General features: G+C 46.4%; 1 protein-coding gene across 1 annotated transcript in view; it reads left to right on the top strand.

The window, feature by feature from the left end:
• The window catches only part of HEATR1 (HEAT repeat containing 1), a 115,145-nt gene extending 103,268 nt beyond the window's left edge, over positions 1-11,877 (top strand). Inside the window, exons 42-45 of the mRNA XM_069769005.1 lie at positions 5,460-5,614; positions 5,767-5,925; positions 9,522-9,630; positions 11,461-11,877. Of these exons, the coding sequence (XP_069625106.1) occupies positions 5,460-5,614; positions 5,767-5,925; positions 9,522-9,630; positions 11,461-11,549 (512 nt within the window). The 3' untranslated portion in view covers positions 11,550-11,877. The remainder of the gene's footprint in view (positions 1-5,459; positions 5,615-5,766; positions 5,926-9,521; positions 9,631-11,460) is intronic.
• The last annotated feature ends 15,711 nt before the right edge of the window (positions 11,878-27,588 follow it).

Genomic DNA, 27,588 nt, shown 5'->3' with positions numbered 1-27,588 from the left:
TCACCGTTCTTGTGATCATTCTGACCCCACGGGGTGGGATTTTGCGTGGAGCCCCAGATCGAGGGAGATTATCAGTGGTCTTGTATGTCTTCCATTTTCTAATTATTGCTCCCACTGTTGATTTATTCACTCCAAGCTGGTTGGCTATTGCAGATTTAGTCTTCCCAGCCTGGTGCAGGGCTACAATTTTGTTTCTGGTGTCCTTTGACAGCTCTTTGGTCTTCACCATAGTGGAGTTTGGAGTCAGACTGTTTGAGGGTGTGCACAGGTGTCTTTTTATACTGATAACAAGTTTAAACAGGTGCCATTACTACAGGTAATGAGTGGAGGAAAGAGGAGACTCTTAAAGAAGAAGTTACAGGTCTGTGAGAGCCAGAAATCTTGATTGTTTGTTTCTGACCAAATACTTATTTTCCACCATGATATGCAAATAAAATGTTAAAAAAACAGACAATGTGATTTTCTGGATTTTTTTTTCTCAGGTTGTCTCCCATAGTTGAGGTCTACCTATGATGTAAATTACAGACGCCTCTCATCTTTTTAAGTGGTGGAACTTGCACTATTGCTGACTGACTAAATACTTTTTTGCCCCACTATATATATATATATATATATATAATTTTTTTTTTTTTTTTTTTTTGTTCAAGGTTACAGGAGCTGCCATCTTTCCCTGGCTCTTAATACTTTTTAGAGATCTGCTTTATAGCATTCACATGGGCCTTGAGTGTTTCTAGGCATGCCCTGCAAAATGTGCAGAGGTTCTTGTGCAGGGAGGGTGGAACTGTGACCATAACCTGTTGTGAATGCTGCTATACCTAGCAATTTTTATATAGGTCCTCGTTTTAAGTGTAATATTGCCGTGAGAAGTGATCTCTACAGCACAAGAAGTATCAGCCCAATACCAGGCACAGTGATGAGAGAAAAAATCAAAAAATTTTAAGATATAATTTCAAAAATCTAGATTAGAATGTGGAAAATTAAGCAATCAGCAATTTATAAAAAGGATGCCAAACTAAGACTTATCAAACCAAGCAACGGCATTTGGTGCACCCTTTTGCATGGGCAAACAGTTCTGTACACGTTCATATCTTTTTCCTGTCTGTCTCTCTACACTTCAATGGCTCCTTAAAAACCAGAGCTGTCAATCAAGGAACATAAGGGCGAAGATAGATGGGACAACGAGTAGGTGGGAAGTTGTAGTGAATTGTTTGGACTTGCCATGGGTGCACCAAGTTCTTGTGCTTGAACTGTTATTCTGTACTGACCCACCATTTTAAATATATATTTAAAGAGGTTGTCCACTACTAGTACAACCCCTTCTTAAACGAAGTATTTACCCCCGATAAAATAATAAATCCTCTACTCTCCTCCCATGCCGGCGCCGTTCCCATGGTGTCAGCACTCTCTCTCTTAGGGGCTGTGATTAGGTATAGTGATCCCTGACGCCCTATCATCACTGGTGTCACTGTTTTCTCCTTCGTACGAACTGGGCATGAAGAGGAAGCTAGGGCTTCAGCTGATCCCAGATTTCCTCTTCATGACCAGCTTCTATGAAGCGGGAGACAGTGACGCCAGCACCGATTGGGCGCCGGGCATTCCACCACATCACAGCCCCAGGACCGCGAGTTCCGACACCGCTGGAACGGAGCCGGCACATGAGGTGACTATAGGCTTTATTATTTTATCGGTGCCGAATATTTAGATTAATAAATGGTTGTCCTAGTAGTTGATTACCCCTTTAAAATAAAAACGAAGCTATACTGGAAGGTAACAAAGCATAAGGTGATACCCTAAGGAGGAGAGTGCGTGTATTATATGGTGGAGCTCACCTGAGGGTGCTGAGAGGCACAACTTCTATATAGACATGGTTATCATCTGCCGCCGCCTCGTTTCTGGGGAGAAGAAATCCTCCAGGAGCTGCTAAACAGGAGTGGATATACCATGATGGATTGGCTGCTGAAAAAGTACGGTTCTTTGCCTTCAGTGGGTAAGGTTTTTAAGATCTACGCACTTCAGCACCAGAACGGTGCATTTTTCATGACCAACAAACGGAATATATAGAATGCAATGCATAAGGGGCTATAAAAAGTCTAAAATGGGTGCCAAGAGCCATAGGAGCGCCCAGCAGGGCCTTACCAAATGGGTAGAGTGGTGGTACAATGAAACAAAGGGACAATGTAATGGTCAATAAAGGCAAAAAGAAAAACAAGAAAGAAAGAGAAAAGGTGGTAAAGGAATGAGGTGAAGCGTGAAAGAAATAGGAGGTGACAGAATGAGGAAAGCGAGAGGCAGAGAAGAAAAGCAGAAACATTAAAAAAAGGAAAATTAAAAAAAAAAAAAAAGTTGTAAAAAAGGAGATGGCGGATAAAAATTGGGATTGGACCCAGGGAGGGTGATGTGATAGGGTTATCAGGGAATGAGTGTGTGCGGCCATAAGGTATTGAGGGGGAGAAATGAAGGTAAAAAGGCACGAGTGAAAAGATGGTTAGTGAGTAGTGATGAGCGAATATACTCGTTACTCGAGATTTCTCTATCGCCTTTCATTGGGGGACACAGGAACCATGGGTGTATGCTGCTGACACTATGCAAATAAAAAAGTTAGCTCCTCCTCTGCAGTGTACACCCTACCGACAGGAAGTAGGACACAGGTCTTTCATTAGACCCTTATCTACGTCAATGTGCGTCGTTTCTTTTCAGGTTTTTCCGGAGGGATACAGGGTGAACAGTCACACTTGTAGTCCCACAGTGCAGACTATGAGTACGGCGTGTACTGCCACCCCGTATCCTCATAGATCCTTCACCAGGACCAAGATCCTAGCACACAAGCGTGCTCAGAAGTCCGGTCCTGGCTCCGTCCCCCACCCACTCGTCCAACTGAGGCTGTCGGTTGCGGAGACGAGGACGTCCATCAGCTCCCTGGACGTCTCATTCCTCTTCAGGTTAGTAACGACGTGGGATATTTAAGGTGAGTATTTTCCCCATTCCATCCCACCCCATACAGATCTTCTAAGGGGGGGATCCCACTGGTCGTCGCCCGTTGCACGGGCAGCTGCACGCAGTTGCAGGGGCCTTTTTTTTCTGCGCGCACGGGCCGAGATCCCTTTACCGCGCGGCAGCCGTGTTTTTCTGTCTGCCGCGCCGCTTCCATAGCTGCGGCTGTTCTGCCTCCTGTTCCGGCGCGGCGGCCTTTACAGGCTACCGCGCAGCTTCTGGCCCCTGCGACCGTTCGATTCCGGCCGCCCTTAGCGCCATCTGTGCCAGCGCGGCGGCTCCCCTGCCATCTGTGCCAGCGCGGCGGCCCAGATGAGCCACTCTATAAACCAGGCTGGGAAGCCTTCGTCTTCTTGCAGGATTTACTATCCTACCTGGAGGGCATACTTTCGTTGATGTGAGTCCAACCGCTTTTCACCTATGTCCTTTTTCCCTGCCTTCCATTTGGTTTTCCTTCAGGCAGGACTGGATTCGGGCTTCGCTCTCAGTTCCCTAAAGGGCCAGGTTCCTGCACTCTTCTTCCCTTTAAGAAGGCATTATCTTCTCAGCCACAGGTTACGACCTTCCTTCAAGGAGTAGCCCACACTGTCCCTCCGTACAGGGCCTCTGTGGATTCATGGGTTTTAAAGATTGTGTTGGTTGTTCTTAGGGGTTCCCCCTTTGAGCCTCTCAGGGAGTTTTCCCTGTCGGTTCTATCTCGGAAGGTGGCTTTTCTCAGGTGCATCTCTTCGATCCGCCGCGTTTTCGAGTTGGCGGCCATTTCTTGCCGACCTCCTTTCTTGATTTTCCACCAGGACAAGGTGGTCCCAGGCCTCCGCCTTCCTTCCTTCCTTCCTTTCTTGAGGTGGTTTTCATCTTTCCACCTCAACGAGGACATCGTTCTACCTTTCCTTTGTCCAGCTCCGACTCATCCTCTGGAGCGATCGTTGAACAGGCTGGGCCTTGTCAGGGCAGTGAGGATCTCCCTGGCTAGCACAGCCGCTTTCCGAAAGATGGATTCTCTTTTCGCCATCCCTGATGGCGTGCGTAAAGGCCTGCCGGTTTCCAAGGCGACTATTGCTCGCTCTATCAGAACGGCAACTTTGGAAGCTTACCGGGTCAAGAACAAGAGTGCCCCCTCCTGAGATAAGGCTCACTAAACCCGGGCAGTCGGCGCTTCCAGTGCGGTACGTCACGGGGCTTTTGCCGACGGCTTTGCAAAGCGGCAACCTGGTCTTCCATCCACACGTTTCGCCGAACTACGGCGGACTCCAGCCTGGGCAGAAGGATCCTGCAGGCAGCAGTGGTGAGTCCTCGGACCTGATGGAAGTCTGTTTTTCCTACCCCAGGGACTGCTTTGGGACGTCCCATGGTTCCTGTGTCCCCCAATGAAAGGCGATAGAGAAAACAGGATTTTTGGTTGCTTACCGTAAAATCTGTTTCTCGGAGCCTTCATTGGGTGACACAGCACCCTCCCAAGTTGAACAGCTCTGTTTACTGTATACGTTTGAGTTCTTTGAACACTCTTTGAGTGTTTGAAACTGTTAATCTATGGAGCGCCGTGGAATTTGTTGGCGCTATGTAGATAAAGTTTATTATATTATTATTCTTTCTCTTTTACATGTTGCTTCTCCTACTGCTTTCTCACTAACTGAATATTCTACTTCCTGTCGGTAGGGTGTACACTGCAGAGGAGGAGCTAACTTTTTTATTTGCATAGTGTCAGCCTCCTAGTGGCAGCAGCATACACCCATTGTTCTTGTGTCCCCAATGAAGGCTCCGAGAAACAGATTTTACGGTAAGCAACCAAAAATCCTGTTTTCCCGAGCACGCTCGAGTGTCCTCCGAGTATTTTTTTAGTGCTCGGAGATTTCGTTTTTAGCACCGCAGCTGAATGATTTACATCTGTTAGCCAGCATAAGTACATGTGGGGGTTGCCTGGTTGCTAGGGAACCCCCACATGTACTTATGCTGGCTAACAGATGTAAATCATTCAGCTGAGGTGAGGAAAACTAAATCTCTGAGCACTAAAAAATACTCGGAGGACACCGGAGCGTGCTCGGGAAATCTCGAGTATATTCGCTCATCACTAATAGTGAGTTGTATATAAATGGTAGGAAAGGCACATGGAGCGCTGCAGTGAGGTATCAAATGATAGACACCTGAATGGAGAAGGATCAAAGGGGTAAAAGAGAAGGAGGATAATATCGCTTGGAAAAGAGGAATTGTGGTTTAAGGAACACAGAGAAAGGTGATGCACTACTGGCGAAGAATCGTATTATTTCATCAGCGCCCCGATCCATCATGGTAGATCTACTTCTGTTTACAATATAAACTTGATTTAACTCCTTTTCCGATGACACATTCCATGTAAGTGGTCGGCAAGTTAGTAATTTCTCAGAAATGTACAGCTCTATGTTTGGGGCTTATTTACCAGCTGCCTGCAGCCCTCATAACCTTTTATGATATATATATTTTTTTTTATATAGATGAAGACTTTTTTGGATCTGATGACGATAATGAGAGAAGTTGCCTTCTTCTGGAGTTTGTACTGAACTGTCTGCACAAACTCTTCCTATATGACACTCAGCACTTTGTCAGCAAGGAGCGGGCAGAGGCGCTGCTAATGCCCCTGGTGGATCAGGTATTTCCCTAGATCACGTTCTGCGCTTCTTGTTTCCGCCTTGTTTCTCTGTTGCTGCTGATAGTTTTACTCTTTACACCGGCAAAGAAATTGAAGCAGGAACCACATGATTTGTGTTTGAGCGATTAAATTACATAATTCTCTTTTGTTAGATTGAGAATGTGCTTGGAGGAGAAGAGAAGTACCAGATGAGAGTCAGCCAGAGCGTGGTTCCTTGCATTGCTCAGTTCTCTGTTGCTATGGCGGACGACTCCCTGTGGAAACCACTCAACTACCAGATACTTCTGAAGATGCGCCACTCGTCTCCCAAGGTGAGAAATCTCGTTAATATCCAAAGATTTAATTTGTATGGAACTATTCCAGGAGGCTCCCAGAAGAAGAGATAATGTCCTGATTATAGGGTAGACCTTTTTCTTGAGGAAAACTAATAAGAAATTAGTTGTAGTCTGATGCATAGCAAATGGGGACAATGTAGACCTTCTGAATACATTTTTAAAGGGGCTGTCCACTTCTGCCCAATCTATCCTTAAAAGGTATCTGTCAGTAGAATCAACCCTCCTAAGCCATCTATATGTACATATCCATCATAGTAAGCTGAATAAAATGATACATTGATCTTATTCCAGGGAGATCTATCTTTTTCTTAATATGTAAATGGGCTGTTGAGATCTATGGGCCAGGCATAGATCTTCCTGAGATTCTACCTCCAGATCTTATTTTAAAGGGAACCTGTCACCAGGAAAAACACTATACCCTGCAGATATGAGGTTAATCTGCAGGTTAGTAGGGTTACTAATCGGCCCAGTGCCTGCACTTGGCTGAACACTGCGGGGGTGGCCCGATTCATTCTCCGTTCTGACTATACAGAGTGGCAGCTGTATCCGTGACAGCCGGCCCTAATGCAGAGCCAGTGTCAGTCAGTGCCTGTGGCGTGGTTACAGCCGCTGCTCTGTATACTCAGTGCGGTGACTGACATCCAAACGCCTTCTGGGGAAATAAAGTCAACTGTTTCCCTTGAGTGTTAAATGCAGGTGCCAGGCTGGTTAGTAATGCTATTCACCTACCTGCAAATTAACTCCATATCTGCAGGTTTATAGCTGTTTTCCTGGTGACTCATTCCCTTTAAATGAAAGGGGTTACCAATGTGAGACATGTAGGTCAGGAGAGGAGACTGTCAGTCATTACATGTCTCACACTGGTAATGCCACCTTTCATCTAAAATACTCTCTGGAGGCAGATTCTCAGGGAGATCTATGTCTGGCGCATCGATCTTAACAGCTCATTTACATAGTTAAAGAAAACTGTATTTCTCTAGAATAATACATTGGATCTCATATATCAAAGTATCATTTTGTTCAACTTCTTATGATCTACATCCCCATATACACACATGAGAGTTTATTCTACTGACCGATGCCCTTTAACCCCTTCACGACATGCGCCGTACTAGTACGGCGCATGTCGTGTCTCCCCCTTTGATGTGGACTCCGGCACTGAGCCCACATCAAAGCCGGGACATATCAGCTGTTTTGTATTGCTGACATGTGCGCGCAATAGCGGCAGGTGGAATCGTGATCCACCTGCCGCTATTACCTAGTTAAATGCCGCTGTCAAACTCTGACAGCGACATTTAACTACCGCTTCCGGCCATTGGGCCGGAAATGCGCGCATCACCGACCCCGTTACATGATCTGGGGTCAGCGATGCGTCGGCATGACAACCTGAGGTCTCCTTGAGACCTCTATGGTTGTTGATGCCAGATTGCTATGAGCGCCACCCTGTGGTCGGCGCCCATAGCAATGCAGTAATTCGGCTACATAGGAGCGTTCTGAGCTTCGCTACTATGCAGCAGAGCCGATAAGGCTATGCCAGCGTCTAGCCTCCCATGGAGACTATTGAAGCATGAAAAAAGTTTTAAAAAAAATGTCTTAAAAAATATGAAAAAAATAAAAACAATATAAGTTTAAATCACCCCCCTTTCGCCCCTTTCAAAATAAAACAAAAAAAATTAAAACCTACACATATTTGGTTTCGCCGCGTTCAGAATCGCCCAATCAATTAAAAAGAAAAGGATTATCCTGATTGCTAAACGGGGTAGCGAGAAAAAAATTCAAAACGCCAGAATTACGTTTTTTTGGTCGCCGCGACATTGCATTAAAATGCAATAACAGGCAGTCAAAAGAACGTATCTGCACAAAAGTGGTATCATTAAAAACGTCAGCTTGGCACGCAAAAAATAAGCCCTCACCCGACCAGAGATCCAGAAAAATGGAAACGCTACGGGTACCAGAAAATTGCACAATTTTTTTTTTTTCTTTTAGCAAAATTTGGATTTTTTTTTTTTACACCACGTAGATAAAAATTAACCTAGACATGTTTGGTGTCTATGAACTCGTAATGACCTGGAGAATCATAACGGCAGGTCGGTTTTAGCATTTAGTGAACCTAGCAAAAAAGCCAAACAACAAACAAGTGTGGGATTGCACTTTTTTTGCAATTTCACCACACTTGGAATTTTTTTCCTGTTTTCAAGTACACGACATGGTAAAACCAATGGTGACGTTAAAATGTACAACTCGTCCCGCAAAAAATAAACCCTCACATGGCCATATTGACGGAAAAATAAAAAGTTATGGCTCTGGGAAGGAGGGGAGCGAAAAACGAAACTGCAAAAACTAAAAAGCGCTGCGTCTTGAAGTGGTTAATTGCTTCAGTGCCTCAAATAAAGTTAAAAAACCTAAACACATCTTGTGGACCGGTGCCATTTCTGCGATGTTGGCGCTGTGATTCTAAACGGACATTGTTATAGTAGTGCTGGTCCAGAAAGTATTATGTGGGTTTAGTCGCAGACAACCCATTAAAGGACTGAGGTTGTTGTGCTTGCATTGAGATCTATGGAAGTTATGCAAACATTTGAGCAAGCACCATGGCCACCTCCCCGTTAAAGCCAATGCAGCAGCCAATGCAGCAGCCAAGAAGCTTAGTGGACAAGCCATAAATTCTTAAAATGGGAAATGTTCACCAAATTTTTCTCAAATCTTCATACAGGTCAGAGATCCATTTATCTAATATGAACCAATGCATAAAATCGAGATTAATCCTAAGGACCAGCTGCCTATAGCCACCACTAGTGCGAGCTTACTGCATCCACATGCAACCCGATGAGAATGTATGCAGCAAGCTCCCTCTAGTGGTGGCTGCAGGCATCCGTAATATTATCATTTTGAAATCTGTTTAAAAAAAATAACTGTGTATAGTGCACATTCGCTTTAGTGCTTTGTTTTTGGTTATTTTTCTACCTACCTCATTTTACAGAAGAAACCTTTGTACAATCAGGCAGATCCACCCTTTAGTGCCGTGTAGGGTCGTGTTGTGCGATCCTCCAACAACATGGCTGCGGTTATAACAAGCCTCCTTCTAGGTTCCAAAATTCATTGCGGTTTCCTTAATTTATGGCATGTAACGAACAATAAACCCCTGGAATAAGTTATGCCGAACAGTCAGATTTCAGGGTACGTACAGCTACAAGTAGGATCTTCCTGGGTAAAACCCAGGATAATCACTGCACGTGCCAAGTTAGGGGGCGATATACTGTGTTCTGGTGTAAACGCTCTATGAAACCCCCCCCCCCCTATACGCTTAGCAAAGGGAAGCATCAGGGATACACTGGACCAAAAAACCAGTGTGAATAGAGCCCCGTCTGCTCTGCAGTGGTGACCAGCAGTGATATCCCTATGAAGTAATGCAGAGTTCACCGTGTAAACATGGATTCCAGGGAGACACCCCGTGATCATCCCCATCACACAGCGCTTCTACAGGAATGTGGCTCAGTGGTTACGTGACGTTGTGGCGCGCGGTAAGTCAGGTGTTCTGGTTCCCATTACTGAGACGTTTCATCTGTTGTCAGGTTCGCTTTGCTGCGTTGCTCGTCCTGGTTGAACTGGTGGAAAAACTGCGGGAAAACTACATGATCCTGCTGCCGGAGTCCATCCCATTCCTGGCAGAACTCATGGAAGGTACGTTGTCCTGTATTGTGACTATCCATATATATGTCGGATACTTGGATATGTCGCTCTTTTTGTAATCAAGAGGATTTGAATCAGATTTATAATAGTCTGCTCATCTGGATTAGAGGAGGGTCGTCACAGATCCCCATGCAGAGCAGTTCTAAAAATAAAAAAAAAGGAAATGTTTTACTGGAAGGAGCCATTGACTTCAGTGAGTGCTGTATAAGTATCTATAGGGGCAGCACAGTGGCTCAGTGGTTATCCATAGGGGGCAGCACGGTGGCTCAGTGGTTATCTATAGGGGCAGCAGGGTGGCTCAGTGGTTATCTATAGGGGCAGCAGGGTGGCTCAGTGGTTATCTATAGGGGCAGCACGGTGGCTCAGTGGTTATCTATAGGGGCAGCACGGTGGCTGTGGTTATCTATAGGGGCAGCAGGGTGGCTCAGTGGTTATAGGGGCAGCAGGATGGCTCAGTGGTTATAGGGGCAGCACGGTGGCTCAGTGGTTATCCATAGGGGGCAGCAGGGTGGCTCAGTGGTTATCTATAGGGGCAGCAGGATGGCTCAGTGGTTATCTGTAGGGGCAGCAGGGTGGCTCTCTGTAGGGGCAGCAGGGTGGCTCTCTGTAGGGGCAGCAGGGTGGCTATCTGTAGGGGCAGCAGGGTGGCTATCTGTAGGGGCAGCAGGGTGGCTATCTGTAGGGGCAGCAGGGTGGCTCAGTGTGAACCAGTCGGTTTGAAACGTGTAAGGCCATGCGTTTTTCGGGTTACTCGCCTTTTTCTAAACTAATGGTTTTCTACCATAATTTTAACCATGTTAAAGATTAAAGATTGTTTTTAAATAATTATTCACCGTTGATCTGTTGCTGGATACCTTTCCTTCTTTGATCAGTGATTAGACAGTCTTCCCTGACTGAGCATGTAAAGGTAACTGTCAATCACTAGTAGGACCGCCCACTGGACTCATGTATACCAACGTCACAGGTTTCAATGAATCACATGGAAGTTGCACTGAATCCAACAACCCTCCGTACTCTGCTCAGCTTCTCCTTCTCCATTCTGTGCTGCTGGGCCTCTGTCATCACAGGACGCCTGTTGACACAGTACAGATGCGGCCAGTCATTTCTATGCCCCTTCCTCCTGCTTGTTTTCTCTCTCTCTCCATCGCCTCTTCTTTGATTGACAGCTCTGGCTTCATAGAGCCAGGAAGGGTGGAGATGGTGGGAAGGGTTATGTAATGATTAACCCCGTCGTGAAGCACTGCGCGCCTGTACTTGGTTTCAACAGTCATTCTGTGCGGACAGTCCCTTTAAGGGTTTGTCCAGGTTTAGAAAAACTTGGCTGCTTTTTTTTTTTCAACATGTGCTCTCCCATTATCCTCCGGTAATGTCTAGTATTATGGCTCAGCTCCAACCATGTGAATAGAATTGAGTTGCAGTACCGCATATAGCCTGGGGAGAGGTATGGCGCTGTTTCTGCAGGAATACAGCAGTTTTTCTAATCTTGTACAACCATATTAATAGCCACAAACTCTTTTCAGCACTGTTTTATGGATCGTTGTATACAATTTCATTATAACATACGGCTTTAACCCTACGTTTGTGCTAGACAGTTTTTTCCAGTGGTGTTGTGCACGCTTTTTGTCAAGGTCATTATTACTAGCAGTTGTCCTTGGATTTGCGATCAGCCGGGCCTGACTCCTAGTTTACGGCTAAGCAGAGCTGACAGAAGATGACACGGCCATCGCTTCCTGCCATTAATACCGTTGCTTCTGTTTTGTGTAGCCTTCACATAGTTGATTATTCTGACCCCATTGCCTGACGTGATCTTGCTTCTTCTAGATGAATGTGAAGAGGTGGAGCAGCAGTGTCAGAAGACCATCAAGCAGCTGGAAACAATTCTGGGAGAATCGCTGCAGAGCTATTTCTAAGAAGCCATTTCTGCCCTGGACTGAGCCCAGCGGCTACAAAATGGACTACTGCTTTTTACAACCTGAGTCCATGAAAGACTGAACTGTGGGTATCGCTGTGTCCCGATCCTTCCCTGGAGCAGATCTGCTGCTAAGAGCCATACGTTTCACTGTCCTTCTTCTTCCAGTGACATTTCCCACCACAATCGCTGATCTAGTCATTTTAGATTCCGTCATTGCGGGGATTTCTAACTAATGAAGTTCCGTTTCTATCCTGCACTCTGTATACAGACATTTTGTAGAGATATATACTCATGTGTGAGGATAAAGGCTTATTTTACACTCAGAATTGTGGTGGTTTTTTTTTTGTTTTTGTTTTTTTTCATTTTTTGCTGTGTGTTCCTACAGTAACTGTTAATAATAACTGCACTAAGATTTTTGCCCCTGTATTATATGTAGGAATATCGACGTTGGTGAAGAGTGTGCGATGTCTGCCGCTTACATGCTGTTAAAAGTGATCTAAGGAAGAGATGACATTTCCTTACTAGTGATGAGCAACGTGCGCTAGCAGATTGATTTTGGTGAGCTTGAGAAAAATGGTTGCGTTCCCGTGGCTGCATGTCTGCAACTGTTCGACTGACGCAACAAATGCAAGGATTGCCAATCCCTGCCTATCCCTGCATGCGTTGTGGCTGTCGAACAGCTGCGAGACATGCAGCTGCGTCAGGGACTCGAGCATATTTCTCCTTCGCCTCATTGGGGGACACAGACCGTGGGTGTATGCTGCTGCCAATAGGAGGCTGACACTAAGTGATACAAAAAAAGTTAGCTCCTCCCCTGCAGTATACACCCTCCTGCTGGCTCTCAGCTCCTCCCCTGCAGTATACACCCTCCTGCTGGCTCTCAGCTCCTCCCCTGCAGTATACACCCTCCTGCTGGCTCTCAGCTCCTCCCCTGCAGTATACACCCTCCTGCTGGCTCTCAGCTCCTCCCCTGCAGTATACACCCTCCTGCTGGCTCTCAGCTCCTCCCCTGCAGTATACACCTTCCTGCTGGCTCTCAGCTCCTCCCCTGCAGTATACACCCTCCTGCTGGCTCTCGGCTCCTCCCCTGCAGTATACACCCTCCTGCTGGCTCTCAGCTCCTCCCCTGCAGTATACACCCTCCTGCTGGCTCTCGGCTCCTCCCCTGCAGTATACACCCTCCTGCTGGCTCTCGGCTCCTCCCCTGCAGTATACACCCTCCTGCTGGCTCTCGGCTCCTCCCCTGCAGTATACACCCTCCTGCTGGCTCTCGGCTCCTCCCCTGCAGTATACACCCTCCTGCTGGCTCTCGGCTCCTCCCCTGCAGTATACACCCTCCTGCTGGCTCTCGGCTCCTCCCCTGCAGTATACACCCTCCTGCTGACTCTCGGCTCCTCCCCTGCAGTATACACCCTCCTGCTGGCTCTCAGCTCCTCCCCTGCAGTATACACCCTCCTGCTGGCTCTCGGCTCCTCCCCTGCAGTATACACCCTCCTGCTGGCTCTCAGCTCCTCCCCTGCAGTATACACCCTCCTGCTGACTCTCGGCTCCTCCCCTGCAGTATACACCCTCCTGCTGGCTCTCAGCTCCTCCCCTGCAGTATACACCCTCCTGCTGGCTCTCAGCTCCTCCCCTGCAGTATACACCCTCCTGCTGGCTCTCAGCTAACCAGTTCTTGCTTAGTGTCTGTAGGAGGCACATGGGTCTGGTTCAGACCCCAACGTTTTTATTTTATTGTTTACTTTTCTGTAAATTTTTATTTTTTAATTAACGGAGTGAAGGGGGCGACGGTTCCTTTCAAGGTTCCGATCTCCCCCGAACCATCAACAGGCGAGCACGGCGAGTATACCTCCCCGTACCCTTTCCTGCGACGTGGGAAGCCATGCCTGAGCTCTCTTCAGGGGCGACAGTTCCTTTCATGGTCCCGATCTCCCCACACCAGCAGCAGGCGACCACATGGAGTGTCGCCTCCATGTATCCTCTCCTGGAGCCAGGCCTAATGCCGGACACCTGGCCCTGTCCACCCAGACTGAACTCCGTGGCTGTACAGAGGCCCCTCTCTATGGCGTCCGAGCAGCCCCCACTGTCCCACCACTGTGAAAGCGGATGGCACAAGGAGGCGGACGGGTCCTCTCCACCTCCCTAACAAACGGATGATGGATTGAGGTTTATCCCTGCACCGTCCACGCTGCACAGAACAGCGCTGAAACCCACATCCGCGGCGGCTCCATGCCGGGACGCGCATCAATGGTGAGTGGATCCATCTTCAGTGGGATATCCACATGCTGACAGGCAGCCTCAGCCACTTCCCTGTGGCCCACCTCTCTGAGGTAACGCTCTGGATGACTGCAAAAATTTAGCCCCTGGCTTCGGCCGATTTGTAGGCCGCATCCTGGAAGTCTTGCCTGGAACGACCCACTGGTGACTTCCGCCAGCTACAGAAATTTAGGCCCCAGCTTAGGCCTATTCAACATCGTGGCTGTGGCTCCGCCCCCCAAATTGGCGCTTCTCGCTCTCTGCGAGATTTTATCAACTCTGCAGCTCCCGGTGGCCATCTTGGTCCACCCGGCCAGCTCACACTGGGGTGACAGTATTTATTTATTTATTTATTTTTCTTTTTTTCTGGTCTTAAAGGTGCATGACCAGTATTCTCTGGTCTTAAAGGTGCACGACCAGTATTCTCTGGTCTTAAAGGTGCATGACCAGTATTCTCTGGTCTTAAAGGTGCATGACCAGTATTCTCTGGTATTAAAGGTGCATGACCAGTATTCTCTGGTCTTAAAGGTGCATGACCAGTATTCTCTGGTCTTAAAGGTGCATGACCAGTATTCTCTGGTCTTAAAGGTGCATGACCAGTATTCTCTGATCTTAAAGGTGCATGACCAGTATTCTCTGGTCTTAAAGGTGCATGACCAGTATTCTCTGGTCTTAAAGGTGCATGACCAGTATTCTCTGGTCTTAAAGGTGCATGACCAGTATTCCCTGGTCTTAAAGGTGCAGGACCAGTATTCTCTGGTCTTAAAGGTGCATGACCAGTATTCTCTGGTCTTAAAGGTGCATGACCAGTATTCTCTGGTATTAAAGGTGCATGACCAGTATTCTCTGGTCTTAAAGGTGCATGACCAGTATTCTCTGGTCTTAAAGGTGCATGACCAGTATTCTCTGGTCTTAAAGGTGCATGACCAGTATTCTCTGATCTTAAAGGTGCATGACCAGTATTCTCTGGTCTTAAAGGTGCATGACCAGTATTCTCTGGTCTTAAAGGTGCATGACCAGTATTCTCTGGTCTTAAAGGTGCATGACCAGTATTCCCTGGTCTTAAAGGTGCAGGACCAGTATTCTCTGGTCTTAAAGGCGCATGACCAGTATTCTCTGGTCTTAAAGGCGCATGGCCAGTATTCCCCGATCTTAAAGGCGCATGACCAGTATTCCCTGGTCTTAAAGGCGTATGACCAGTATTTCCTGGTCTTAAAGGCGCTTGATCAGTCCGAGGAGCCCTCCGCTGCCGACCCCAGCTTTATCCTCTAGTTCCCCTCAGTGGACTTCTTCACTGACCAATCCATGGTTCTCTGACCAAGAGATTGAATCCCTCTGTGTACCCTCTGTGTTTGGAGTGCTCGCAGGACCAATATACAGGGTCCCTATCCTACATGGGAGCCGTCGGCTAGCAGGGGCCGCAAGTATTCTAGAAACGTGCAGGCATCTAGAAACATACAGGTATCTAGAAACATACAGTTATCTAGAAAACGGAAGTTTTTCGTTTCCTGCTCCCTCACCAATGATTTGATGACAACAAGGCTCTGAATATGGATTGGATATTGCCTGAGCTTGCCAGAGCTTCAGAGACTAAACTCCCTCGAGAGCATTTGCCATTCAATTCGGATAAGCGATTCACTGGACAGAAGCCTCTACGTGGGATGCCATGCCTGGCCTGTTTTTTAGGGGCGACGGGTCCTTTAAAGGGCACCGATCTCCCCACACCATCAACAGACGAGCACACGGAGTGTCGTCTCCATGTTTCCTCTTCTGCATCCAGGCCTAACGCCAGACAACCTGTCCTGTCCACCTGGAGACCTGTACTCTGTGGACATATAGAGGCACCCTTTTTGGCGTACGAGCTCCCCCCTCTGCATCACCACTATTTAGTGGATGATGCAAGAAGGCGGACAATTCCTCTCCACTTCCCTGTTAAGAGGTTGATGGATCGAGGGTTCCTAATTTTTATCTCTGCACCGTGAAAAGAGGAGATGGCAAGAGACTATGACCTGCTGGATGCAGCCGCACATTCTGCCATGGGGCAGATTAACCGGGTAGAATCTCCTGTGGTATACCTACCAGTATCCCTACCTGATGGGTCATCAATTAAAAATACCACATACTGTCAGATAGCAAACCTGGTTTGTTCCGTCTTGCGGCTTCGGGTCCAGCACTCTATCCTCCCTAGCGGCCGCATGGATTGTTAGAGCAATGGCCTCTTGGCTGGAGACCTTAACTACCCTGATTCACACCAGCAACAACTGGCCAATCAAATCCTTTGAGCGGGAGACTGACAAAGGATTGTATAAGGATTGTCCAGCACAGTCTAGATCTAAGGGATCTTGGTTCCAAACAGGGGAACGAAAAGTAAGATCGACCCTGGACCTCAAACTTCTAACAACCTTTGACATGGTCCTCCTTCTTTGGATGTAGTTCCTCCGCTCAGCCATTACTTCAACAGAAAAAGGTGCAGTTTCCGGCATCCATCGACATTCGGGTTGCTTGCCCTCTGCAAAAATTCCTTCGCCTTTCCATTCGTCAGCAGCATTTTCAAGTCACAACCTTGTCCTTCGGCCTTGCTTCCGCACCCAGAGTGTTTGCACGGGTCATGGTAGATGTCATGTTTCTCTTGCACTCTAGAGGCGTGCTCGTCCTGCCCTGTTTGGTCTGTCTAGCCGCCCTTCCAGGACTACGCTGAGTCGTCTATATCTCTTGCAATACCTTCTCTCCTGGGCTGGCAGCTACACTTAGACAAGTTCTCCTCATTTCCAGCCCAGCAGATATCCTTTTTGAGGATGATCCTGCACACTTCTAGAAGGATGGTAATTCTTCCTCGAGACAAGGTCATGGCCCTTCAACAGGGAGCTCGCGCAAGGAGAGTTCTGAGGACTTGATTACTCACCCCCTCATTTCATTCGATTTGCTAAGAGAGTTCTGAGGAAGAATGGTGACGACAATGGAAGCGGTTCCCTTCGCTCCGCTCGTTTTCAGCAAGTCAAACAGACTTTCAGACAATAGTCTCTGAGCTCCTTCTTCATTCAGGGCCTTTCTCCCGGTTCAATGGTTATTAGTAACTACCAATGCCAGTCTTCTTCTCCCCATCCTTGTTCTGGAGATCCGAACAGTAGTTTTACAGCAGGTCCACTGCCTTCTGGCGGGTCACCCTATCCGAATTCAATTGGATAATGCCACGGCGGTGCCTTACGTCAGTCATCTAGCAGGTACCCACGGTCAGGCGCCATAACCGAGGTACCTCACTTTCTCTGATGGGCCGAAGTCTATTATTCAGTGATCTCGGCAGTATATATCCCAGAAGTAGAACTCTGAACGGCAAACAAATTCAGCCGTCAGGGTTCCACCTCAAGTCAGTGGGAACTTCACCCCGAAGTCTTCCATCAGATCTGTCCTTACTGGAGCTCTCCAGTTGTAGGTGGGATGACATCCAGACTGAAGGCCAATGTACTCAAGTTCGTGGTTCGGCCTCGAGATCCAAGAGCCATCGCTCTCCATGCTCTGGTTCTGCCGTGGTACCAGTTTCCATAACTCCCCTTCCACTGCTTCCGAAAGCCTTTCGGAAGCAGAAAGGGGCCCCAGTGATCCTCAGAGATCCGCACTGACCACGTCCGTTTTTTGTTTGCGGAGCTAGTATCTTCTCGCCTTATCGCAGCACAACTGCAAGTAGGGACTTTCTCACAGGGAGTTTTCACACGTAGTTCTTCCCTATCGCATACCATTAGATCATTGGGACCTTATTATTCCTAGGAGCCTTACAGTAGGCTCCTTTTTCATCCGGGCAGACTTTACTATCAGGGAAAGTCGTCCCGTTCTCCTCTGCGATATTCTCACTCTGACGAGTCTTCGGAGCTAGCTTCTCTGCTCTTTCAGACTTTTTTCCCTTATTACCTTCGAGGCAAGGTTGTCCTCAGGCAATCTCCATCCCTTGTTACCAAGGTGGTACTGTATTACCACTGTTATGAGGGCTTAGTTCTTCCCTCATCTCTTTTGGCTCCAGTCCACAAAATGGAATAAGATCCCCGATATTCTGGACGAAGTGAGTGCTCTGAGTAGGTACGTCTTGACAACGGCATCATTCTGAAGGTTGGACGTTTTATTTGGGCTTCCTGACGGTAGAGGAAGGCTTCCTGACATTTTCAGGAAGGGTTTAGCCGTTTCATCGACCATGATAACATGGTGAATTCTTTTCACCATCCAGGAGTCCTTCCGTGCTAGATGTCAGCGTATCTCCCTGTCTATCAAGTGTCCTAGGCACCAGGCGTCTGCAAGGCACGCCTGCAAGCTTGCGGATTCGTCCAGTCCGCATGCATTCTTGAAGCACTATAATTCCCACACTTCCACAGATGTGAGTCTGGGCAGGCGGACTCTGCAGGCCGCGGTGGCGCACTTGTAAGTAGCGGTTACACAGGGCCTGATCTATTGTTGTCCCCACCCAGGGACTGCTTTGGGACGTCCCACGGTCTGTGTCCCCCAATGAGGCGAAGGAGAAATAGGGATTTTTGTGTACTCACCGTAAAATCCTTTTCTCCGAGCCATTCATTGGGGGACACAGCTCCCACCCTGTTATTAGCTTATGCTTGTTTTTTTTAGAATATGACATGCTATACGCTCATATATTGTTACTAGACTGTGGCCCGATTCGAACGCATCGGGTATTCTAGAATATGCATGTCCCCGTAGTATACGGACAATGATGATTCCAGAATTTGCGGCACACTGTGCCCGTCGCTGATTGGTCGAGGCAACCATTATGACATCATCGTCGCCATGGCAACCATTATGACATCTACATCGATACTGTGCCCGTCGCTGAATCAGAAACGTGAGATGTCTACGTCCTTTATGACATCATCGTCGCTGTGCCCGTTGCTGATTGGTCGAGGCCTCGACCAATCAGACGCGGGATTTCTACGTCCTTTATGACATCATCGTCGTTGTGCCCGTTGCTGATTGGTCGAGGCCTGGCGGCCTCGACCAATCAGAGAGCCGGGATTTCCAGGACAGACAGACGGAAAAACGGAAAAACCCTTAGACAATTATATATATAGATTGATCTCCAACTGCTTTTGCACCGAACTGGTTAGCTGAGAGCCAGCAGGGGGGTGTATACTGCAGGGGAGGAGCTAATTTTTTTTGTATCACTTAGTGTCAGCCTCCTATTGGCAGCAGCATACACCCACGGTCTGTGTCCCCCAATGAATGGCTCGGAGAAAAGGATTTTACGGTGAGTACACAAAAATCCCTATTTTTCGAGCACTCTGAAGACGCATTGTTGGCACACAAGCATGCTCGGTAACGCCTTATCACTATTATTTACATAGTGTGGCGCCACCCGGTGTTCCGTGTATAGTAATGGGCACGTCTGTCTAATGAGCTGAGCTCTTTGGGATGCACATGCTCAGTCCATCTCCTCACACCCAGTTCTCTCCAGCCTGTGCACCGCAGAGCAGCTTTCTGCCCTGGACCAGGTTGTTTCCAGTAGTATAGCATTATGACTGAGAAAACGCCTATAAGGGACTATATTGTCAGCTGCCAGAGGAAGAAGTCTGAGTCGAATTAGAACCTGGGGGCTCATGAAATCCATAAATACTTTTTTTTATGAATCCAATAATTCATTTAGGCTTTCACACACAACTGTATATAGAAGACAAATATCATAACTTGCAGTCAAAGCCAGTGTACAAGTAGTTTAAAGGGGTGTTCTCAAATTTGAGAATTATCCCCTCTCTAAATAGCTTTTTGTTTGCTGGTGGACTGATTGCTGGGGCTCTGAAGTGTTCCAGATGAATGGAAGGAGGTCATCATGCACATTGCAGCTCCATTCATTCTAATAGGACTGCTGAAGATCTGCCATCCTGTGCTCAGCAAGCTCCAGCTCTCCCATTAAGAATGAATGGAGCAGTTATTGGGATAGGGGGGCTATGGCAGTGAGACCTCCAGTGATCAGAAAGCGTGTGACTTGAAATGCAACATAGATATTACGTTATGGTGTCATCTCGCAAAGAGGATAGAAAGCTGATGGGGGGTATTGGGGAATGCATCAATGCAGACGCCACATGTGTTAGAAATTATGCAAGTATGAAGGCCACGGAGTCCAAATACGTAGAATGTAAAGTAATCGGATACCTGTATCGTCTTTTATACCAAAAAAAGCCACAGGAACTAAAAAGTAAATAAATGAAATAGACAAATATATAGATAGTACAAATCAATATTACCAACTTTTTATTAGAGACACCAAACATCACATACTTAAATCAAAAGAAGACCGAATGTAACAGACAATTTAAGGGTATGTTCACACGTTCAGGATTTCCATCCTTTTTTTTTCCTGACTGTTTTTTAAAAAACTGCAGCTCTTGGCAGAAAACGCAGGTCCTTTTTTTGGTCCTTTTTTGGTCCGTTTTTGATGCGTTTTTTGATGCGTTTTTTGATGCGTTTTTTTGATGCAGTTTTCTAGCCAGAGTCTGTGTGTTTTCTAGGAATTTTTTTAGGGTTAAAATGGCTGAAAATACCCTAACCCTACCCCTAACCCTAACCCTACCCCTAACCCTACCCCTAACCCTACCCCTAACCCTACCCCTAACCCTACCCCTACCCCTAACCCTACCCCTAACCCTACCCCTAACCCTACCCCTAACCCTACCCCTAACCCTACCCCTACCCCTATTCTAACCTTAGTGAAAAAAAAAAAAAAAAAATTCTTTATTTTTTTTATTGTCCCTACCTATGGGGGTGACAAAGGGGGGGGGGTGTCATTTACTATTTTTTTATTTTGATCACTGAGATAGGTTATATCTCAGTGATCAAAATGCACTTTGGAACGAATCTGCCGGCCGGCAGATTCGGCGGGCGCACTGCGCATGCGCCCGCCATTTTGCAAGATGGCGGCGCCCAGGGAGAAGACGGCCGGACGGACACCGGGACGCCGGGTGAGTATAAGGGGGGGAGATTAGGGCACGGGGGGGGCATCAGAGCACTGGGGGGGGGCATCGGAGCACTGGGGGGGGGGCATCGGAGCACTGGGGGGCGGGATCGGAACACGGGGGGGGCAGCCACACTCCGCCCACGCACTTCCGCCCGCTCCCCGCACTTCCTGCTGCAGCGGTTCTGCACATCAAATCGCAGTAAAACCCGCAGATATATTTTTGATCTGCGGGTTTTACTGCGGTTTGGACCTCACAATGGAGGTCTATGGGTGCAGAACCGCTGCGGCTCCGGAAAAAGAATTGACATGCTCCTTCTTTTTTCCGGGAGCTATTCAGCGCGTCTTTTTTTTAACAATTTCCGGACCATGTGCACAGTGTGTCCTGTTTTCCATAGGGTACAGTGTACTGTACCCTGCATGGAAAACAGCTGCGGAACCGCAGCGGCAAAACCGCCGCGGTTCCGCGGTAAAAAACGCACTGTGTGAACATGGCCTAAAAGTACGATTAAAAACGGGAGGCAGGCCATCACTCACATCTGTTTATAACATGATCGGGGAGTATATCAAAAAGGTGTATATAGTAAATATTCATTGCACTCCCTTCCTTTCAAGATTATTGGGCTACCAGGCTCTAGTTGCTGCTTATCCTCAAACTACAGGGTGGACCATTTATGTGGATACACCTAAATAAAATGGCTGGTGATATCAACTTCCTGTTTGTGGCACATTAGTATATGGGAGGGGGGAAACTTTTCAACATGGGTAGTGACTATGGAGGCCATTTTGAAGTCGGCAATTTTGGATCCAACTTTATTTTTTTCAATGCGAAGAGGGGCATGTGATACATCAAACTTATTGAGAATTTCACAAGAGAAACAATGGTGTGCTTGGTGTTAACGTAACTTTATTCTTTCATGAGCTATTTACAAGTTTATGACCACTTATAAAATGTGTTCAAAGTGCTGCCCATTGTGTTGGATTGTCAATACAACCCACTTCTCCCACTCTTGACACACTGATAGCAACACCGCAGAAGAAATGCTAGCACAGGCTTCCAGTATCCGTTTCAGATGCTGCACATCTCGTATCTTCACAGCATAGGCAATTGCCTTCAGATGACACCAAAGATAAAAGTCTTAAGGGGGTCAGATCGGGAGACCTTTGTGGCAATTCAACTGGCCCACGACATCCAATCCACTTTCCAAGAAACTGTTCATGTAGGAATGCTCGGACCTGACACTCATAATGTGGTGGTTCACCATCTTGCTGGAAAAACTCGGAAGACACCATCTTCAGTGCATAAAGAGGGCAACACATCATCATGTAGCAATTTCAGATATTCAGTGGCATTGAGGTTTCCATTGATGAAGAATGACTCCACTATCTTTGTACCCCATATACCACACCATACCATCAATTTTTGTTTCTTTCCTGGAAAGTGGCCTGGTCATCAAATCAAGGTTCCAGAGTCTGGAAGAAGAGTGGAGAGGCATACAATCTAAGCTGCTGGAAGTCTACTGTGAAGTTTCTACAATCAGTGATGGTTTGGGGAGCCATGTCAACTGCTTGTGTAGGTCCACTGTGTTTTATCAAAACCAAAGTCAGCCCAGCCATCTACCAGGCAATTGTAGAGCCAACACACTTTTTAGAGATGGCAATTTCATTCTCCAACAGGACTTGTCACCTGTCCACACTGCCAAAAGTACCAATACCTGGTTTAAAAAGAACAGTATCACTGTGCTTGATTGGCCAGCAAACTCACCTGACCTTAACCCCATAGACAATCTATGGGGTATTGTCGAGAGGAAGATCAGAGACACCAGACCCAACAATGCAGATGAGCTAAAGGCTGCTATCAAAGCAACCCGGGCTTCGATAACAACTCAGCAGCGCCACAGGCTGATCGCCTCCATGCCAGCCTGGATTGATGCAGTAATTGATGCAAAAGAAGGCCCAACCAAGTACTGAGTGCGTTTACTGAACATACATTTCAGTAGGCCAACATTTTGGATTTTAAGATCGTTTTTCATGCTGGTGTTATAAAGTATTCTAATTTACTGAGATAATGACTTTTGGGTTTTCATTGGCTGTAAGCCATAATCATCAACATTAACAGAAATAAACACTTGGAATTGATCACTCTGTTTGTAATGACTCTATATAATATATTAGTTTCACTTTTTGCATTGAAGAACTGAAAAAAATTAACTTTTGGAAGATATTCTAATTTTGTGAGAAGCACCTGTATAAGGTGTAGTTGCTAAGATAACAATAGCAATCTGTAACAAGAACAATTGTAAATGGGGATATCCCAACGATATGGATGTGCTCTCGACGTGTGACCTTTGGTAGTGTGCTTTTATAGTTTTATCAGTCAAACAGCCCCTCAAGTTAATACGGTAATATTATGAAAAAGCTGCTTGACTCATTGCATACGGATTCCATCTGAATGTCATACTGATGGCATTCGAGAAAGTAATCGCACACTCTGATTGCACTCGCATTACATACTAAATACCTGTATGTACCCATGTCATTTTTGGGGGGTGATCCCTCATTTTAATAACCAGTGAAGGCTAAGTATACAGCTGTGAGCTGATATTAATAGCCTGGGAAGCTCCATGGGTATTACCCCCTTCCCAGGCTATAAATATAAGTCCTCAGCTGTCCGCTTTCCCTCTGTTGGGTAACAAAATTTTGGGGAACCCACACTAGTTTTTCGGAAAATATATAGTACTACAATACATGTACAGTGAGTTACACAAGCACTGTACTAATTATATATGTGACTGACATCTTTATATCTATCTATTGGATGTATTTACACCTTTTCTATCTGTTCCATTCTGTTGGGTTATGCTGTGATTTTACTGTACGCAGCAGATGAAATGTCGGGTTTTCAAAGACATGGGTGTGTAAAAATCAGAAGGCACTCACATGGTCCGAGTGCCGTGCAATTTTTTTATCACATCCATTAACTTGCATTGGCGAGTCTTGTTCGAGATACATTCAGATGAATTGGGGTCCGGACATGCATTGTTTGCCACGCTGTGAATTGCGGTAAACACTAGCTCTGATCGGTGGTAAAATCATTACCTCCGGTCAGAGCGCTGCGGCTCCCAAACTGTCAGATGACAGCTTGAGCCAGCAGCTGTGACCAGAGGTAAAAAGTTTACCTACAGTCTCAGGCATTGGCTGATGGGACTACTGCTCCCATCAGCCTATACCTGCTGTCGCTGATAGCAGGCACCAGCTGATGGGAGTATTCCTGTGCTATAAATAAATTAAAAAACTGGTGTGGGTTTGCCTCTATTTTTGAAAACCAGCATGGCAAAATTGACAGCTGCGGGTTGCAGCCCTCAGCTGTCAGCTTTATCATGGGTGGTTATCAAGAATAGAGGGGTCCGCACGCTATTTCTTTTAAATTATTGAAATAAATAATTTTAAAAAAGGCATGGGGTTCCCCCATTTTCTACAACCAGACAAGCTAAATCAGAGAGCTAGGGACTGGTATTCTCAGGCTGGTAAAGGGCCAATGATATTGGCCCCCAGCCTAAAAATAGAAACCCGCAGCTGCCCCAAGATGTATTTGATGAGCAAAAGTTCTCATGCTCGTGGTGCCATCAAAACTGTCCTGGGAAGTCACAGCCAATGAATTCAGCTCAACTCACTGACGTCAGTGCGAGCAACTACTTTTCCCACGATGCTCGCACTGACATTAGTTGAACTGAGTTCATTGTGATCTCCCAAAACCAATTCTGTCACTTTGGCCGGCTCTTTCTACTTGCCCTGTGGGGGTAGCAAGTGAGATTAATATTTTTGGGGTTCATGTCACCTTTGTATTGTCAGGTGACATCATGCCCACAAGCTAGTAATGCAGAAGCTTGCATAAGACTGTATAATCAGATTGTAAATAAACACACAGCCAGAATAAAGTCCTTTATATTAAATAAAAATACACACATTTAACTTTTTGTATTTAAAAATAACCAACACAGTTATACTCAACGTATGCTAATTCCATTGAAGCCTTCGTCCTCTGTAATAAATGTAAAATAATAAACAACAAGATTACTCAACTAATGCCCATTCCATTGAACACCTGGTCTCCTGTAAAAAGAACAAAAAAAAACAAACTATCCCTCACTGACGTACTGTTCCATGCTGTAATCCATGTCTGCAATAAGTGGTTTTCAACCTGAATGGTGCCAAGATGCAACCAGTCAGGTTGAAGACCACGAGAGAATGAGCTGCTGTGAGTGCAGTGTCAGTAACTAAGGGTGAGGGTGAGTCATCAAGGTTATCGCAGGTCACAGGCTGCATTCCCAGCTCACTTCACTGAGCTGGGCCAATGTGCTTTGACCTCAGTGTGTTCATCGCAAGAAATTTCTCATTTTTAACTGCGGTGAACTTACTGAGCTCAGTGCTGCACCGTGAAACTTTTCTCATGGTGCTAGCAATGATCTCAGATTTAAGGTCACTGCAGTTAATCGGCCCTGCTCACAGTGAATTGTGCTGGGAACGCAACTTCATTCACCTATGGCAACCTTGATGACATCACCACTGGTCACTGACAATATGCTTGCAGCATTTTATTCTCCCATGGTCTTCAGCCTGGACAGTCGCATCTTGTCACCGACCAAGTTGAAAAACACTTATTACAGACATGGATTGCAGCATGGGACAGAATGTTGGACAGGTGAAGGATAGAGTTGTTTTTTATTTCTTTAGTTTTACAGGAGACCAGGGCTTCAATGGAATGAGCATTAGTTGAGTATTGTTGCATTGTTGTTTATTATTGGGCAGGTGAAGGATAGAGTTGTTTTTTATTTCTTTAGTTTTACAGGAGACCAAGGCTTCAATGGAATGAGCATTAGTTGAGTATTGTTGCATTGTTGTTTATTATTTTCTGTAGATTTTTTTTTACAAGGGATGAGGGCTTCAATGGAATGGGCATAAAGTGAGTATAACTTTGTTTTTTATTTTGTACATTTTTATTTCAAATAAAGGATTTTATTCTGGCTGTGTGTTTATTTACAATCTGATTATGGGGTTAGTAACGGAGAGACGTCTAATAAATGTGCTGTTTCTGGGCGGCTGAGGGTTACTATTTTTAGGCTGGGGGATCAATATCCATGGCCCCTTACCAGCCTGAGAATACAAGCCCCCAGCTGTCTGCTTTAGCTTGGATGGTTGAAAAAAATTAATTTAAATAATATTAAAAAATGGGGTGAAAAACAGCCATGATAAAGCTGACAGCTGAGGGTTGCAACCTGCAACTGTCAGTTTTGTCATGCTGGTTATCAAAAATAAAAAGAAACCCCATGCCAGTTATTTTATTTATTTATAGCACAGTCGCCGGCTGATGAATACTCCAATCAGCTTCTGCCTGCTGTTGCTGTTATTAGCGGCAGCAGGTGTAGATTGATGGTAAAAATACTCTACTATCCGCTGACGCCTGTGACCAGACCTTTTACCGCGGGTCATAACTGCTGGCTCACGCTGTCATCTAACAGCTTGGGAACCGCAGTGCTCTGACCAGTAACAATAATCTTACTGCCGATCAGAGTTACTGGTTTTTCTTGCGCTGTTATGCAGATGACAGCTTGGAAAGCGCCCAATGTTCGGGTTCCGAACCCAAATTTCTCAACTACTGCCAAATAGCCTTCAGTTTTCATGACTATTACTAAACATTAAAGTTAGAAAAAAATGATAAAGGTAATGCACGTAGATGCTACTTGATTACTACTCTGATTCAGAAGTTACATGTTTAGCAGGAGAAACACAGTTACACTTAGGGTACCGTCACACAGTGGCACTTTGGTTGCTAGGACGGCACGATCCGTGACGTTCCAGCGATATAATTACGATCTCGCTGTGTCTGACACGCTACTGCGATCAGGGACCCCGCTGAGAATGGTACGTCGTAGCAGATCGTTTGAAACTTTATTTAGTCGCTGGATCTCCTGCTGACATCGCTGAATCGGCGTGTGTGACGCCGATTCAGCGATGTCTTCACTGGTAACCAGGGTAAACATTGGGTTACTAAGCGCAGGGCCGCGCTTAGTAACCCGATATTTACCCTGGTTACCAGTGTAAATGTAAAAAACAAACAAACACTACATACTTACATTCCGAGTCTGTCCCTCGCCGTCAGCTTCCCGCACTGGTGAGCGCCGGCCAGCCGTAAAGTACAGCGGTGACGTCACCGCTCGGCTGTCCGGCGCTCACAGTCAGTGCAGGAAGCAGAGCGCCGGGGGACAGACACGGAATGTAAGAATGTAGTGTTTGGTTTTTTTACGTTTACGCTGGTAACCAGGGTAAACATCGGGTTACTAAGCGCGGCCCTGCGCTTAGTAACCCCATGTTTACCCTGGTTACCAGGGGACTTCGGGATCGTTGGTCGCTGGAGAGCTGTCTGTGTGACAGCTCTCCAGCGACCAAACAGCGACGCTGCAGCGATCGACATCGTTGTCGTATCGCTGCAGCGTTGTTTTAGTGTGACGGTACCCTCAGAGAAGCAAGGCTGGCAGACCATATTTGCATGGGATAGGCAGATCGCACTGTGACATTTTTTGCATTCACAATTTGGCATCTTTCTGCCACCAGTTTTAATGGTGCGAGTGGTGCATCTACGTCTTTGAGATTAAATATTTTCAGCCGTACTTACAGGTTAGAGGTGATTCCACTAGTCATCAGACTTCTTCGGCGTAGCTCTCTGCTCACCAGTTCACTAGCTATTGTTTTCAGATAAATTCTATGCAGAGGTTCCAGTTGATTGCCGAGGTAAATGACTTGTACATTGATACCACCCACATTCAACATCGTGAAGAAGATG

The sequence above is a fragment of the Ranitomeya imitator genome, chromosome 5 (genome assembly GCF_032444005.1).
Source record: "Ranitomeya imitator isolate aRanImi1 chromosome 5, aRanImi1.pri, whole genome shotgun sequence".
NCBI classification, from domain to species: domain Eukaryota; kingdom Metazoa; phylum Chordata; class Amphibia; order Anura; family Dendrobatidae; genus Ranitomeya; species Ranitomeya imitator.
The sequence above is the reverse complement of the archived record's forward strand: the minus strand, read 5'-3'. Positions and strand labels throughout refer to the sequence as shown.